General features: G+C 44.7%; 1 protein-coding gene across 1 annotated transcript in view; it reads right to left on the bottom strand.

Moving 5' to 3' along the window:
• LOC144158459 (ATP-binding cassette sub-family C member 2-like) overlaps positions 1-17,214 on the bottom strand; it is a 117,841-nt gene that overhangs the window by 17,447 nt on the left and 83,180 nt on the right. Inside the window, exons 16-17 of the mRNA XM_077689340.1 lie at positions 17,094-17,195; positions 14,040-14,213 (exon numbers count right to left, since the gene is read on the bottom strand). Of these exons, the coding sequence (XP_077545466.1) occupies positions 14,040-14,213; positions 17,094-17,195 (276 nt within the window). The remainder of the gene's footprint in view (positions 1-14,039; positions 14,214-17,093; positions 17,196-17,214) is intronic.

Raw genomic sequence — 17,214 nt, 5'->3', positions numbered from 1 at the left:
TGGCTTGTCACAACACAGGTTTGCTAGACTAACAGGCATGATATTAAATGACAAAAACAAGTTTTGTGTTAACCAGCTTTGTATACCTGCTGGTGCAAGGTTAAACTGGTGTGAAAATAAATTGTAATAATTTGTAAAGGCTTCTTTCCTTGTTGCTGTTTTTCTAAGGCAGACTTCTTACACAAGAAGTCCATGAAGTCAATCCAGAAATCTTCACAGGCCGTGCACAAGCGTTGCAAGGTGTCATCGGGTCCTGGCGTCTCGGACCAGGCCTTGTCTCGGACCTGCCAGAAATATCAATGAAAAGAAATTGAACAATAAGACAAAAGCAAAATGAAATTGTAGCCAGCACAGTAAAATCATCAACAACAGGCTAAGTCCCCATTGCCTGACAAAAAGAGGGCGACGAACACACCACTTGCCATTACATTTCCTTGCTTCGCCATTCGGCTTTTGTTATGAAATGTTTTGTATGAGGGAACATATGTATAATGTATGAAGTTATATATGGATACCCCAGAAATGCAAAGGCATCAAAAAGTATTGCATCCATAAAGACAACTGTTTTTCTAGTGGCTCATTTTATTCATGACTACGTTGGCTGAAGTTGTTGAAATTGCAACTGTGTGAGAGCTTTTTATGAGTTGAATATGGGAGCTCTAACCTAATTGCTTGTAGTATTAGCATGACTAGGCCGATCTCGAAGACCATTTCGTGAGAAACGAGCGTTATCACTGGCAAAATAGCTTAAAAATACAACACCCACCCACACATCAAGATATTCATTGATGCCAGCGTCCGTATGGGAAATTTAGGAGGTGTGTCACGGTGTCACAGTGGTGGCGTGGTTATCAAACCAGGTAGTTGTTTTGAAGGTTGGTAGCTAGTAGCTCACAATATGCCTTTTTGTCTGCTTCTTCGGTTTTTTTTAAGATTATTCGGAGCGAGATTATAGAGAAATCGATAGACGATTTTTGAAGAATGGGAACGATTCCAAGAAATTTAAGCAATTTCGCTGACACAACCGTTTTTCTAAAAATTCTAAAACCACACAAACAAGCAACACTCAGTTTTTCCAAATCTCCTGCGAAGTGATTTCATTAAAAGTAATTACTGCTGTACTTACCAGTGGTTCTCTGAAGGCTTCGACACCACTTTCATTCAGCCAAACAGGCCGCAGGACAGTGTATCCACCCCTCTTGCATGTAATGATAAAAAAAATACATATCACTGTGACATGGAAAATAATAAGATGTGGGGGACCAACAAAAGGGTATAGAGGAGGCCATAAGGAAAAATATCCACAGGGCTCCAGCTTCACAAATGCAATGTGGTAATTGCTAGGCTCCTTATATTTTCATGGTGTGTTAACAATTGCTTTATTATCAGGGTCTCTACTTCCACAGTACTTTCATTTAGCAGTATTAGAAGTGGAACTGGATTACAAGTTTGTGAAAAGCGCGGAATTGCTGTAAACACACAGATGACGTCAGCACTGTTTCCGCAGCAAGCAAGCAATAACACATGCAGCGAAGGGTCCATAAAGACTGAATACAGCTTTGTTTAGTTTGAAAGAACTAGCTTTTGAGTACTCACTCGGCTCCCTTCCAAGCCGGAAATACGCAAGCAACACAGAATATTTTCAAATTTCTCACTGAGGTTTTGGCGTGAGAGACGAAATGTGGGCTAGCACTAAAAAATGTCGACAGACAAGAGTCTTCTGCGGCCCTGCTACATTAGTGGCGCTTCTCCACCACGTCCTCTTAGGTATTTTCCTAGCATTTTCTGGGCATGTGTTCGCTTCTAAACTTCACTTCACATCAGACTACTGCCCTGGTCAATGAAGGGAGGAAAACTGCTTCTTCCTGTGTTGTGGCCCACAAAAATGATTAAATATATCAGATGTGCAATATACATAGCAACAAAAGTTGCCGCAAGTGAAGACAGAAGCCACACCGCACATAGTGAGCTCCGTCTGGGACAACTTCTATCTAGCCTGATTATTTTACTTAGATTTTGTTTCGACGGTAGGCCATATTTGGCCCCTCGCACCAATTTGCGCCCTCCGGGAAGCCATTTCATTTCATTTCATTTCATTTATTTACTTTCAGGGCCCGAGGGCATTACAGAAAGGAGTGGGGTTTGAGAACAAAAAAAAATGTGCAAACAATACATTCAAAGCACTTCTTGTTGGGTGATGCTTTTCAAGTTATTTACGTCCGTGATGGAGGCGATGGCGGCGGGAAGGTGGTTCCAGTCCCTGCTAGTTCGTGGAATGAAAGAGTCATGATAAAGATTAGTTCGACTAGATGGCACACCAACTTTTAAACCATGATCCAAACGGGATGAAATATAGGAGGGGTTTGTGAAAAGCTGTTCTTTCAAAATGGGGTGGTGATGAAAGATTTTGTGAAAGAGTGAAAGCCGTGAACACTTGCGACGTAATGACAGATCAGGCAAATTTAGCGACTTCTTCATTGCAGTTACGCTAGAATGGCGAAAATAGTTAGAAAATACGAAACGAGCTGCACGGTTTTGAATCGATTCGAGGGCGAGGATGAGAGTATGTTTGAAAGGATCCCAGATGGCGCATGCGTATTCTAATTTCGGACGTACTAGTATTTTGTAAAGAGTTAGTTTCAGTGATGAAGGTGCAGATGAAAAATTACGACGTAAATATCCGAGCATGCAATTAGAATTGTTAGTTATATAGTAAACATGCACCTGCCAAGACAGATTTTTTGTGATATGAAGACCGAGGTATTTGTATGAATCGACGTGTGATAAAGAAGCGCCATGAAGACTATAAGTGCACGTGTTAGCAGTGTTATCACGACGCGAAATTCGCATGTATTTGCATTCCGCCACGTTAAGTCGCATGAGCCATTTATTGCACCAATCGGATAGGTTGTTAAGATCGGTTTGAAGTTTCAAGATGTCAGCTGGGGTAGAAATTTTCAGATACAATACACAATCATCAACGAAGAGTTTAATGGTTGAAAAAGTGATGCAGTCGGGAAGATCGTCAATGTAAATAAGAAAGAGCAATGGCCCCAGCACTGACCCTTGCGGTACGCCAGACGTTACAGCACAGGAGGGGGATAAACAGTCATTAGCGGTTGCACTGTTCCCTTCAAGTTTCCGCTCTTCTATTGCTTCCATTGTCAATTTCTGCTCTTAAGGCTGACCAGCCCTCCTTTTCTTCCGTCCCCTATTTTTCCCTCTCCCAGTCTCCTTTGCCTTTGTGCTATAGAGAATAACTGGTTTGCATGTTTTCATTTATGTTGGCTACATTGCTCACAAAGCCGGAGGGTGAAAAAAAACTTTTCCGAACTAGTGTTTGCCGTGCTCGGCATTATTTTAGTGTAATATTGCCTTGAGGAAGCTTTGTCCACTGATAAAATCTGTCTGAATATTCAAATCCTCGTTAGGGTTTCTACAGCTGTTGTATGAAAGTTTCGACATATTCATTTTCAGGATTCCTTCACCTGCTCTATGTCTGTACATACCAAGCACACAAACACACCTACTTTTTAGGAAACCAAATATCAGCTGCATCAGCCCAGAAAACTACAGTTAGTTTCGGGATGCCTGATTAAGGGACACATTGCCTCGATGAGACAGACACAAAGTGTGAAAGAAGACTTCATCCGACACGAGTGACTTGGCAGAAGAGAAATCAGGTGTTGCTGGATGTAAGTTTGAGAGGAGACAGTCGGGGAAAGGGAAGTCATGTGTCGAAATAGCTCTTTTCAGTGAGGAAAGGGGGTGGGGAGTGGAAGGCACTGGATAGTGACACCGCAGGACTTCCGGCGAGGCTTTGAGAGACATCAGCAGGAAGGCACGTACGACAGTACATGACTAGTATGTTATCGCAGTATGACATGCACAGGAAGGGTGATATAAAAAACACATCCAAGAGCCCCGCTTGCAAGAATATTAGCCTAATGTTCTTTACCCACAGATGTCCACTTCGTAAGCCACTTACTTCCCTTAAGAACATTTATTGTTGCAAGCACTGCTATTGGACGTGTTCATTTTTTTATCGCACTATCTGGGCGTGTAGTGATACGAGCACTGGACTTCCTGTACCACCCATGTCCTTAATAATGTCTCCCCAAGCATCACTTGAAGTACTGCAGCATCACAATCTAGCACCGCCCAATCCTTCCCCACGCCTTTTCTGAAATGCAAAAAAAAGTTATTGACACAAGGCTTCCCTTTCCCCAATTGGCTCCTCTGAAAAGCACCTGCAGCAACACCTGGTTTGTCTTTTCCAAACTCGCTCTTGTCAAATCAGCTTTCCTCTCACACACTGCTTCTCTCTCGCCAACCGTCTTAGGCATGCCAAATATCACCGTTGTTGCTCGGGTTGAGGCTGCTCCTCCAGATTTGTCTCCTGTTTGCTCCCTATCTTGTAATTTCCATCATTTCATATGTATGTGCATGTGTCGGTACAAAATGACGGGCATTTCATTAATGTCGAGGAAAGATGAAAACTACAAATATTGCATTTTTTTAGAAAAAAAGTAATTACAATCACAAAAGGTGGATTAACTCTCTCCTACCTGATTAGTTAAAAAATTTGGTACAAAACCTTTGTAACTAACGATGACAACGCACAAGGTTTTTCTATAAGAAAAAGTTGATGACAGTTGAACGAAATACAAGCATGTAAATACAGTGGTACTATCATTCATACGCATTTGCTTATAACAATAGGTTATAGATGTTTGGAATTTTATCCAAAGCATAGTGACATCAAGTACACGAAATAATTTCTTGCAAACTGCTGCATTACGTGTTCCTATTCAGCCTATACAATGAACACAAAACTTCCTAGCTATATTCACTCTCACTCTTAAAAAGTTAATTAGTTTTATTACCATTTAGGACGCATAAATGACACATGATAGCTTATGCTACCATTTATTTGGCATGTTGCTGAAACATTTCACAGGGTCATTCCACGCAAAACTTTTTTCTCCGTTATCTGAGGGCTGCTTAAAATTTCTGCGAACGTGCACAATGTGGTTGTAGAAAAATTTTAAATAAAGAGCGAAACTATGTAGAATGACAAATAATTTAGAACACTCCGCTTGAATTGTCCTTTGATGTGGGACCATAACTGAAGCCGTGTAAGAATTTTTGGCGTTGTATTAGCGAAATAAAAAGGCAAGAAAAGGCGCGTTTCAGAATTTTTTTACAAAGGCACCACAAACACTTGGGCCGCAATATTCCCACCGTGCGTTGATATGGTCCTTCAGTGTCTACTAAAAAAATTTAGGTTGAATAAAGAGCGTAGTTTTTAAGCAAAGCGTTTACAAAGATGCAACAAAATGCGTTTTTGCAAAATTCAGACCTAAAAAAGCACCAAGGCCCTCGAAGTGAAATTACTTGAGATGGCTCATTTACGCATCGGCACTTCAGCTTTTAATTTAGACAATTTCTTTCGTGTAAATTCTGTTGTCTCCAGAGATCTTTTGAAGATCGCATTCAAACCCGAAAAGACCTGTATTTCTGGGTTCCAAACTCAACTAGAAGAAACAAGGGCACAACATGGTTCACAATTTGTAATGGCAATACCAGCCAAAGGAGCGCAACAATTACATCACTTCGGAGAAGCTACACTTTCAACACATTGTGTTGCCATTGCGTCCTACTCAAGTTCCTCAGAAATTCAGTTTAAAAAAAAGAACTACGCAGGTTTCTTTGATGCTGACTATTCAACTGGTAAACACTTTACGGCTGTTGGTAAAAAACGAAAGGCCATATAAACCACTGGCAAGAAATTTTATGTTTGCAGTGAGAGGTATTCTGCGGTGAATTTCCCTGGGCCAGGTAAAGTGCAGTGGGCAGGGAAAAACTGACTGTGATGCTCCTCTCCGCATCAGACAGAGGCAGGTTAATCTCGCTGATAAGTACAAAACACTCGCTCTGTTTCTGTGAGTGTGCGAAAAGTGCTGGACTGGTGTTTGCCGTTTACAGTGTGTTTTTTGTAATGTCAAGCGACACAAACCATCTTCAATTAGCAGAGAGCCAGGTGTGCACATGCCTCCCACAAAAAACACCGATGGCACGGGCGCGTTCCGAGTTCGGGACACAGTTCCACGAGGACACAAGTGTGGCTCATTGTGAACGTCCAATTTTTTTTCTCGCCCCAAGCAAAATTTACTTGGAAGAAATTTTCTGAATTAGAAGCTAAAGGGCTGATGCTTATAATGAGCCATCTCATGTAATTTCACCTCGAGGACCTTGGTGCTTTTCTTAGGCCTTAAGTTTGGCAAAAAAGCATTTTTTTGCATTTTTGGTAAGTGCTCTACCTGAAAAATACGCCCTTTATTTCACTTCAATTATTTTTAGTAGACACTCAAGACCATATCAACGCACGATGGGAATATTCTGACTCAAGCTTTATGGTGCCTTTGCGAAAAAGTCCTGAAAAAGTGCCATTTCTTGCGTTATTACTTCGCTCATGCAACGCCAAAATTTCTTACACGGCTTCAGTAATGGTCCCAGGTCAAAAAAAATGCAAGCGGAATGTTTTAAAATATTTGTCATTCTATATAGTTTCACCCTTTATTTAAAATTTATTATCTGCAACCACATTTTCTGCGTTTGCAGAAATTTCAAGGAGCTTTAGACGACGTAAAATTTTTTTTTCAACGAAAATACTCCGTGCAGACCTCCTACACCTAATCGGCAAGTAGCAAAAATTTTCTCAACGGAATTGGTGGTGGCCAATTTTTGGACCACAACGTTTCGCGTGGAATGACCCATTAGTATTATGAAGCTTTGGTTTTTTTATGTGAAGCCTTTGGTGCGTAAACGAAAAGCACAAAACTGACACAACCTCTCTGGGAATAAAAAAGAAGTGACACCAAAGTTCAATTTTTAGCAATTTTCACAGCATTTTAACATCAAAAGATGCCTTCCTGCAATAACAGTAGCGAACCGTTACTTGGAATTAATTTGAAATCAACAATATTTATGCGATCTCTGGGAGAGCAAATGGCGGTTATGAGCTGAACTGAAAGAACTAAGATAGAGACAAGTGTAATACAAACCTCCAAAAAGGCAGAGTACCCCGTGAGCATGGACATCCCGAGGACTTGAGGATTAAGAGCAGCCATACCTGATAGAGCCAAAGGTGAAGGCAAAAAGTAAGGGCCGGAGCAGTTGCAACAAATGACAATTTTACAAAGATGTCAACCGCACAAGCAATTCGAAGTCTCAAGGGCCAGTCAAAAGCAGGCACAAGCAAATTTTATATCCCCTGAAACCTACTACAAACCCGCATAACCGCACACAGCCATGTCGATGAAAATCTGCAGCACTGCAACATTTTACCTGCTGTCATGACATGTTTCAAATGCTGGGTCTTTCCATGCCAAACAGCCAAGTGTATGGTGCTTGACACTCTAACCTTTCGGGAAAAATTAATTGTTGATGCGAAGATTCTGTTGGCCTTGCAGGAGTGTGACACGTTCACACAGAACTTGAGAGAAAGGGAACAGAATGAGTTACAATGGCGAACGGTGAAAGGGAAACTTAGCACCAAACAAGGACACAAGGGTCAACGTGCAGCCCCCGAAATCCAGTTCAAGCGAAGAGACAAACGGAAATGCTCTCGCCAACACGAGAAGCACCATTCAGCGATGTGTGCCGCGGGTCATCGTTGGTCCAGGTTGCAGCAGAGCATTTGCCCCCGAATGCTCGGACAAAGCAGCACAGGCAGCACCACGCCCTGCGTGGCAGGTGTGGTGATCCACCCTGGGCCGTGGCCACCAACCGCGGCCAGGTGTAGAACCGAGCCCGGTTGTCTGCAAGCCAACTCGCTCGTCTGGAACCTCTGGTACACAGAATCCGCAGGCCCATCTCCAGTCCTGGTTAGCTCACCAGCTTCAGAGTCCTCTGGTTCCGCGATCGGCCTCCACCCGAACCTTGATCCTTGCTTGAGCACCTCCTCCTTAATTATTGTAGACAAGCTGATGAGTTTATGGCTCTGTAATAGAGTACATACGAAATATAACGAGAGGGAAGTTGAAGACTTGGTTGCTGGCTAGTTGATTTATGGCGCACAAAGTCTGCGCAAAATATGAGGGTGACAGGAAGAGCGCTGTCATGTCACCCTAGTCTTCACCTTCATCTTTCGTAGAGTCCTATTCCTTCGTGTGAAGATGAAGCATGTCTACTTGTGCAACACTGGTCTGCACGCTGGAGTAACGCCCAAGTGATATGTCTGGCAGACAATAATGATGCAAACAGGCGACTCACTAAATACAGAAAGTACACTCTGAGTGTGTGATCAGGACATGTAATATTTTGCACAGCTTTATGTCGGGCTAGTTGGTGTAAGCTTTTGAAGGTAAGTTGCTCTTGTTACGATCAAAGAGACGGGCACAAGAAAAACGTACGCTTTCACGAGAAGATGGCGCCGTCTACTCGTGAAATTGTACGTAGTTCTCTTGTGTCCGTCTATGTGATCATAAAAAGCACAACCTACCTTCAAAAGAATATTTAGCATGCTCCAGGCTTCTTTTGATGCCTATATTAAAGGATTCATTTTGCATTGGGGCCTATTTTCTTTACCTGCAAATATCGCGCGAACGTGACAATACAAGCCAATATGCCATTCATAATGGCTTTTCCACATAAAAAGGACACTAAACGGTCCCAACAAGTTTGCCTATATGGGCAGACCAGAGTGTTAAAAATGACGCTGCACCAAAGAGTTCAAAACGATTTACACCCCCCATGTACTGTTTTTTTTTTTGTAGTTCGGTTTGTTATTTCACGAAACGTCAAAGAAGAAAACTACAGAATGAAAAAAGGGAACACTTGACACACTTTTGAATAGCCTGCCATTGCAAACTAGCGCCGTGTATTACGGAATTGTACCGCTCCGCCCAACAGCCAAATGGTTTTCTGCGACCGACGGTGCAAAAAGCAGCCGTTAGACAGTGAACACAACAGTAGCGCTAGAGACAAGCTTGACGTGGGCTAATGGACGAGGGCAAAAGGAGGGTGCGCTGAAGAATACAGACGGCATGAACAAGTTAGAACAGGCACCTCGTAGGCGCTGTAAAATACCCCTCCTCCCCCCATACACACCCCGAAACTGTTAATTCCCTGGGAGGCCACATGTCCGCCTTTCACCTCCAATGTCCACGTATATGAATTCTGTGCCCCTGTGAACTCTACGTGAACTCAAAGACGGGCTTCGTCATTAGCTCGTTGAAGCTTGGCAACGTCCGGCCTTGTGGAACTGCCGTACTCGCTCGCTGGCGCGCGGCCCGAACTCTCTCTCCGTATCCTGCATTTGCATACTATTTTCTCCCCCTTGCACATTGAAAATTTTCATCTGTTTAACTACATTTCCTGCGTCCTCACCTCTTGCCAACTTTTTTTTCCCGACAACGCCGCCAGCACACGGTCAACGCGTACGCTGTAGGGGCGCGTTGGCGAGCGAGTACAGCCACAGAACAGGGAGTACGGGAGTTTCACGACGCATATCGCGGCCCGCAGACCGCGAGCAGCCGCGAGGAAGGACGGTCGCGGCGGCGGCAGCCGGTCTCGCGAGCGCGATAGCTTCGAAGCGCACTGCACGGAATTAACAGTCTCAAATAGGGAGGAGGGGGCGAAGGAGAGGTTTCACAATGCTTACGAGGCACCAGGCAGCAAGCGAACAAGCACAGCATATGCAACTTTTTCGGCATGTGTCCGGAAAGCTAACCGAGACAACTATTTCTCTTGGTATTATTAGCAGGGACAGTACTCACGTGAAAAAACACGATGACACAGCCTTTGTTCCGGCTTCGCATTCAACCGTAGCACGCCGTCGACTTGCCGAACTGAAGAAATCTAGTAGACAATTTCAGGCGGTGCGCAATGAATTCCACACAGCAAATTTCATACCGGTGTCACGCCGTTTCCATCCCGCAGCGGTTGTGATACGCGAATTCGACAAAAATGCGTCAGCTCGCCCCGCTGCCTTCGCGCCACTCACTGGCTTACTCCACTTGGCTCGCAGTGGATTCTATTGATTCGCGTTGTCTAAAATATTTGCATTTGTATTCTTGTTATTGAGTTTTAAAGCAAACGATAGACAAAAGAAATCTGCTTCTGGCAGAAACTTTTTATATTTGTGCGTTTTACGTAATGTACACAAGTTTTTATAAAACGAACGCAAATCAGTCACGTGACTACTTGGCGGCTTTTTTAAACGCACTAAAAGAGGCGACGCTCGCACACAATAATTGTGGGCAGCATCCATTAATCATTTAAATAAAAAGATTGTCGCGATATGAAGTAGTTTTTATTGAATAAAAGCAACTACAAGTAAGGATTTGAATGACTAACACTTGAATTCTGCTTTTTGGTCGGTCAGCTTGGTGTAAGCTTACGCGACATCTGAACACAGAGCTCTGTACGCGCGCAAGTGCGATGCCTTAATGTACAAAATTACTAGTGGCACATGAAGCATTGAACATACTGCTTAATTGGTAAAACGCGAATGAGAATAACGTCTGCAGTAAAGTAGGCTTTGTTGCACGACAACGAAGCTTTGGAAGAAAGCAGGCACGCAACACCGTGCATAAAAAGGCTGAATTGTAGAGCGGCAGTATTGTGGCGCAAAAGCTAGTTACGATCACGCCACGCGTCCTGATATTCTCCCGCCTATTTTGTAGGGTTCCTGAGAAGGCCATTTAGTTGCGTAGCAATATATATTACGAAGCATAGTTTTATTCGTGTTCTTAAGGCCTGAATACATGGAGCGAACTTTCACAACGAAATTCGTCCGGCGGAAAATCCGCCCCGGCACAGCGCCGAGTGTTCGTCGGGCTGCGCTACACGGGGCGAAGACACGGCGTCCGCCACTGCCTCGCCGCTGGGTCGCTGTCAGTGTGGCTAGATGAGGCAAATGCAGCGAAATGAAGCGCATCACAAGCAAAAAGCTTTCAATACCACTACAACTTTTTGTAAAATTATGGAACACTCCAAAAAAGCGTAAATTTATTGTTTAAAATAGTTTCTAATCATGTTGTTGTGTTGCCGATATGCATGTGCCGCCGCAGTTGAAAGAAAGCGGCGATCTGAATGTGGTCTGGCTACACAGGGCGAAAATCGTCTGCACTTCATCGTCTGCCCCAGCTACGCGGGAAGCTTTTGTCCATGGAGGAAACATGCTTTTGGCACTACCTCCGCTGAATGGTTACGGTCATTAAGTAGGCATCCGGGCGGTGGGTATTTGGTTGGCCGTGAAGTAGCCGAAAGCGGCTTATGTACAGTCGCTTATTCCCAGCTGCACAGGTCGCCGCCACTTCGTTGTGTGCACGTCGAGTGTGCGCGCCGACGTGAACGGTGAACATTACGCCCAGCCACGGCCGGACTCGACCACGTTTATCTTGCTCCGTGGACTCGACGCTCCTCTAGTGCTCCCTGAGGGGAGCGCCGGAGGAGGAGGGTCGAGTCTGGCCGTGCGCCCAGCAGACGACGCAGACAAGCGAAGCAGGCGGAAATGGGGGCGAGCGGCGAGACCTCCCGATTGGTTAGTTTTGGTACGCTGTTTGTTTGCCGCTTCCGGTGCCGTCGACGCCGGGCGAACTTATCTGTCCTCGGCAGATCGGTGGCCGACGACATTTTTTCCGCGCCGCGCGTCGGGCTGACGCCGCCGTGCGTTGTTCGTCGACTTTTCGTCGCATATTCGCTCCATGTATTCAGGCCTTTATTCGCAGAGCATTATCCGGTGCACAGTTAGCAATGTTTTTAACGTAAAAAATAGACAACCCATTTAAATCATATACAGAAGCAATGTCAATCATACTTTCTGCTTATTTAATCAACATTGAACAGCATTCCAGTAAAGACTTTAATTCGTATATATTAAGTATATTGTGTTATTGTTACATGTGGTTTCTATGCAATGTTAAAATATTGCATAGTCTTTGCGCACTTTAGCATTTTCATTCGCCCATAGTTACCGACAATTGTAAGAACAAAATAATTTGGCTACCACAGGTATGGTATGTATTGCAGATGATTGCTTTCTGATACGACATATTCAAAAAATTTGTTAAAGTGAAGCTCTCTATGCCCACTCATGGCGCTTTTACACCTGAACGCACTGCAGGAAAGCCAGCTTTATCAAATGGGAGGGCTTATGGTGGTGATGATGATGATAAACTCAGCGCAGGAAAGCCAACTTTAAACAATGGGAGGGCGAATTGTGGTGTAGTTGATAAAAAGCGAAGTAGGAAAGCCAACTTTACAAATTTGGAGGGCACATATTGAAAAAGAATAATAAGAAGACGAAGAGGAGCAGGATGAAAAAGGCGAAGCTTTCTCCGATACAAATGAAAAGTCCACACTCCTATTCGCCAAAGTCCAAATCAACGACAACACTGAGCTAACCGAAGCAGCATATTCAGATGACCCAATTACACACTAAAAATCATAAACAGCACATTAGCTTAGCTCAGCACTTTGCATTGTGGACTTTGCGTTTGTATCGTAGAAAACTTGGCGTTTCAACCTTGTGTTTTCCATAAACAGCGTTAAATTTTTAATGCTTTCCAGTCCTAGAAAATCAAATTTTGTACCGTTTGCGCAGAAGCCGACAAAGTCACGGGACACACACCTGTGTGCCCTTACTTTTCATATTTTTGTATCTGCGCCACAAAATCTTGCAATACGGTAGCAAAAAACCTAAGTACCACTGTGGAAATTAAATCAGTCAATAAATATATGCTGAAAATGCTTTGACCCGTGACTCCCATTGCAAAGTGCAAGAGTCCCGTGACCCCTCCCTGTTTTAAAGAGGGTCGTGGAGCGTAAAAGAGAGTCTTAGTCGAGTCTAAGGGAGTCATTGCAGCGACGACTCCCTTTGGACTCCCTTTTTTTAGAGTGTAGGTGAAACATCGGAGTCTGCAGCAAGGCACGGCACCCAGCTTCACGACGGGGTAAATATAAGGAGAAGTAAGGAAATCCTGTAGAACTTAAGTTTAGTACACCTTGCCCCGAGTAGGAATTTGACAATAAATTTCGTCTGAGTATAAATTGGTCTGACTGAATAGTTTGCAATAGGCCTCCCGAATTCCACACCAGCATAAAAGTGTACGACCCACTATTTGGCAGCAGAAACGTTTGCTAGAGGGACGCGTGCAAGCCAGTGACAAATTTCAGCTTTTCTACTACCCAAATAGCATTTACGAAAATTTAGGCTAATTCTGACTACTGAAAAATTTCCATTAAAGAAATTGTGGTATCTGAGCCATCGCTTTATTACATCTCTTTCGTGGTTCCAAAAGAAATACACAGATTGCAAAGTTTTCCTTTTTAACAAAGTACCTCTTATAATAAAATCAGTTACCTGTCTTGACATCTTAGTTATATGGCGGGTTAACTGTTTGTTCTCTTTGCTTATCGTGTCACAGTCGCTCAGTCTGCGGCACACGCCAAAAATTGCAAACGTTTGACATTTCACCAATAGATTAACAACAGTAGTCAAAACGCCAGAAATAACCGTCGTCATGGTAGGCCGTAGTTTAAACTATTTATTATTTCTTTTGTTAAATGTTGACGAATTTGGACTTGCATTGATTTTGACGTTACTTGGCCCGCCGTAGAGCCCAAAGTTCCGGCAGCATAACCCTAAATCTGAATTTGGTAAGAGTAAGGGGTATTGGCCAAGCCTCACAGTACCAGTTTATTTCTTTTAATGTGAAGCTATTTTTAAAGACTTACACGTGTTTTATACAAATTTCCGGAAATATAGTTCATGAAAATCACTCCGTTGCCTACGAATTGTTCTTAGCAGTTGTTGCACCGATCGTGCGCCTCCTACTATTCCCTTGGCCCGCTTTCTGTACAGCACCTATAGGGGAACGCCTGCTTCCTGCTGGAAGAAGCGCTTTTGTGAACTTTTTCGCATCAAAGGGTCATGAGATATTTCACTGAACAATGTATTTATTATGGCCCACCTTTAGCGACTGCTAAGAAATGACAGAAGAGTAAATTTGCCTACGCGTATGGCTCACCTTTTCCATTGGCTTAACCGAGAACGTCACGCCGTTCAGGACGTTGGGCAGAACCCCTGGCCGGTACGATGCCGAGTAGCCTTTAAACTCGACTCTGCCCTCACTTGGCCATTTTGTTGTGCACTTGTCCTGTGCGAGAGCTAGTTTATCGCTTGAAGACCATGGTACATCGGCCTGTGAACATGATTCCTCTGTAAGTCACGGTAAGTGAGTACTTCGTGGGATTGGCTCTACGCAGTACTCTCAAAGTTCGGACCATTATTGGTCTTAGGGGATGTCTCGATGTGGGATCAATAATCTAAGGTCCTGATGCACTTATTTACACTGTTTAATAATGTACACTCTGCTCAAATCATTGATATCGGAATTACTTGGGCGTTGTAAACGCGCTTTCGTTACATAAATGAAGAAAACCTCACGGCAATGACGAGAACGCTAACAAAAGCCAGCACACGTAAAATGAAGGTATTTACAGCGTGGCGTTTTCTTGGAGACCCTTTTTTGATTATAGCTAAAGAACCCTCACGGAAGCTTAACTTAGTATGCGTTATATCCAGTACAGTTCGCGTAAATTCCACAAAAGCTGGTCTTTATGGTCAGGTTCAGATCTTAAGGGGCAACTGCAAGGAAACTTTACCTGCCCCAAGTTGTGCTTCAACGTATGGTATTCACCACTAAAGCCTCTTGTGACTTAATTTTAAATTCCATAAACGCGCTGTTTTTTTTATTAAAACCGTTCGAAAACACACCACTTCAGGCGACGCAGCACCTAGTGGAGTGTCGCCACTGCGGCGGACTTTCGGATGTGACAGGACTCCCGAGCGGCCGCCGCCTTTCCTCAGTAGCCCTTTTACGCGCCGCCTCACGCGAGTGAGCAGTGAAATTCCTGCCTCTTGCATGAACAATTACTTCCACGCGTTTCCGTAATGCGAGAAGCTGAAGAAGCTCTGGTTTGCCGAGACATAAAGAGCAAATTCGAAAAGGGCCCATCTCCCCGCAAGGGGGGGCTCGAGTAAATGCGTCGCATAGGGGGTGGGTGTATTGCGTTAACGTTTAGTGTTTGGGGAGTTGGTGGTAGTGAAGGCGTTGTATCAGCAGCTTCTTGACGTAGGCTGAATGAGTCAAGCATATAAGGCGCGTTCGTCGCATTTCATTCTGTGTCGGTTTTGTGGCGCAGTGGGAAGAGCACCATTTACCTCGCGTTCCGCCCACAGGTAGTGAATGCGTTGTATCAGCAGCTTCTTGACGTAGTTTGAATGAGCCAAGGATATAAGGCGCGTTCGTAGCCTTCCATTCTGTGTTGGCTTTGTGGCGCAGTGGGTAGAGCACCATGTACCTTGCGTTCCGCCCGCAGGGTCGTGGGATCGAAACCAGGCGCCGGTAAGTATTATTTTTTTTATATAGTGTAGGGGGAGGGGTGCGGACCTGTTGTTGAGAGCGAGGAGGGTAGCGTGATGCGGGAGAGGATGAGTGGGGGAGAGGGCGCACCTGGAACGGCTGTTGCGGACGCCGATGCACGCCGACAACGCCGGGTGACATCGGGAGTTAAAGAACTGCTCTGCATTTAAAAGTGCCGGAGCTTGTTTACGCGAGGCAATACACCTTCGGTGAGCGAGTACGGCAGTTGCACAACTGCCGATTTCGTGGTCGCGACAGAGGCAGCAGGCTCTCGGTCGACGGGACGAGCACGCGAGACCCGTGAACAGCCTACGCGAGGCGATACGCTGTTGGCGCGGCTGGTCGGTGGGTCGGCGCGCGAACGACTACGGCAGCCGTGCGGCGCACTGCAAGCTCGCGGCCAGGCGTTTCTACGAGTGCGCAGTACGCAGAACGGCCGACGCGAGAGGATACGCTGTTGTCGCGGCCGGTCGGGGCGTGAACGAGTACTGCAGATAGCTGCGCGGCCCACTCACTGCATGATCGCGAGAGCGTGAGTGGAGCGAGTACGGCCAACGCGAGGCGTACGCTGTTGTCACTGTTATCGCGGTGGTTGTGACACGAACAAGTACAGCACGCGGCGAACTGCTCGGGATCGCTTCAGTTAAAACAACTTCGTCAAAAAGCTAATAAATACTAGCTGCTGTTGGCAACATTTCTCTCATTAGTAAAAAGAAAGCATAAAAAGGGAACACATTTTGCAGTGCTGAGCCTCGGGAAAGGTCAGTTTCGCGACGCCAGCGATGACACTGCAGGGCTTTTGTCGATTCATGGCACCATATTATCTAAACATTTGGCGCGGGCACCCTGCTAACAGAAACAAAACTGCCCGTGTAAACAAAAATAATAAAATTCTGGATTTGAATTAACTATGCGCTGAAAGCGAATTCTTGCACGCTAGCCAGCATGTTTCGACGCTTTCCTCACACGGAAGATTTTTTTTTTCTTTCTTTCACAAACACAGGATAGTTCGGTCAGCACAGGGAATATTGGCTGTGCCGGCGCCTATTTATCGCTCAACATTGCCTTTTGTGTGCCTATTTGGTAGCTCTGAGCTGTGCCACGACGCCTCGTGGTGCCGGTGTTTACATTTTATCAGACAACTATAGGCGCGTCTCTGCAGCTCACAGCGAAGCAGCAATGATTGAACGAACTTCCCAACCTTTTTTCGCGCATGTTTTAAACGTTTGAACAGACCGACGACCCGAAACACATAGAATGTGCGCCGTCTTCTCAGAGGCAGCCCTGGGAGAATCCGCCGGCTGCGCACACTCGATTCCTGAGTGTAACGTCACTTCCGGTCGTCCATAATGGCCGCCTTTGTTTCCAGTTTTGGTTTGAAAAGAGCGTTTTCTATGTTCGTTTACGATGCAGCGAGGTATATTCGGGCCTCGAAATTTTGCAAGTAGCAATTTTTAATGTAATACTACCGGAAAATAGTGCATTTAAGGAGCCGAAAATTTCGTTTCAGTTGGCCTTTAAGGTTACCACTATACTTTTACTGGCATAGAAACTGATGTCTACGTATATCAAAGTAAATATTATAATGGCAGCCTTTATTTCGCTTCATTAAAACAACTCTTTTTTACAAATGATGTTTAACTTTGTTCAGTATACCTCTGGAGAGAGCTCCGTGTACTCAAGGCAACGTTCAAAGGCGACAAACATGTGTAGAACGTTGAATAGCGTAATGCAGAGCGTCAAAAGGGACATGGGCACCTGAAAATGCAGTGAGAAA

This window comes from Haemaphysalis longicornis, unplaced genomic scaffold, assembly GCF_048455015.1.
Source record: "Haemaphysalis longicornis isolate Haplotype H1 unplaced genomic scaffold, Haemaphysalis longicornis Haplotype H1 scaffold_10, whole genome shotgun sequence".
In the NCBI taxonomy this organism is placed as follows: domain Eukaryota; kingdom Metazoa; phylum Arthropoda; class Arachnida; order Ixodida; family Ixodidae; genus Haemaphysalis; species Haemaphysalis longicornis.
Note: the sequence above shows the minus strand (reverse complement) of the source record. Positions and strands in the feature narration are given on the sequence as shown.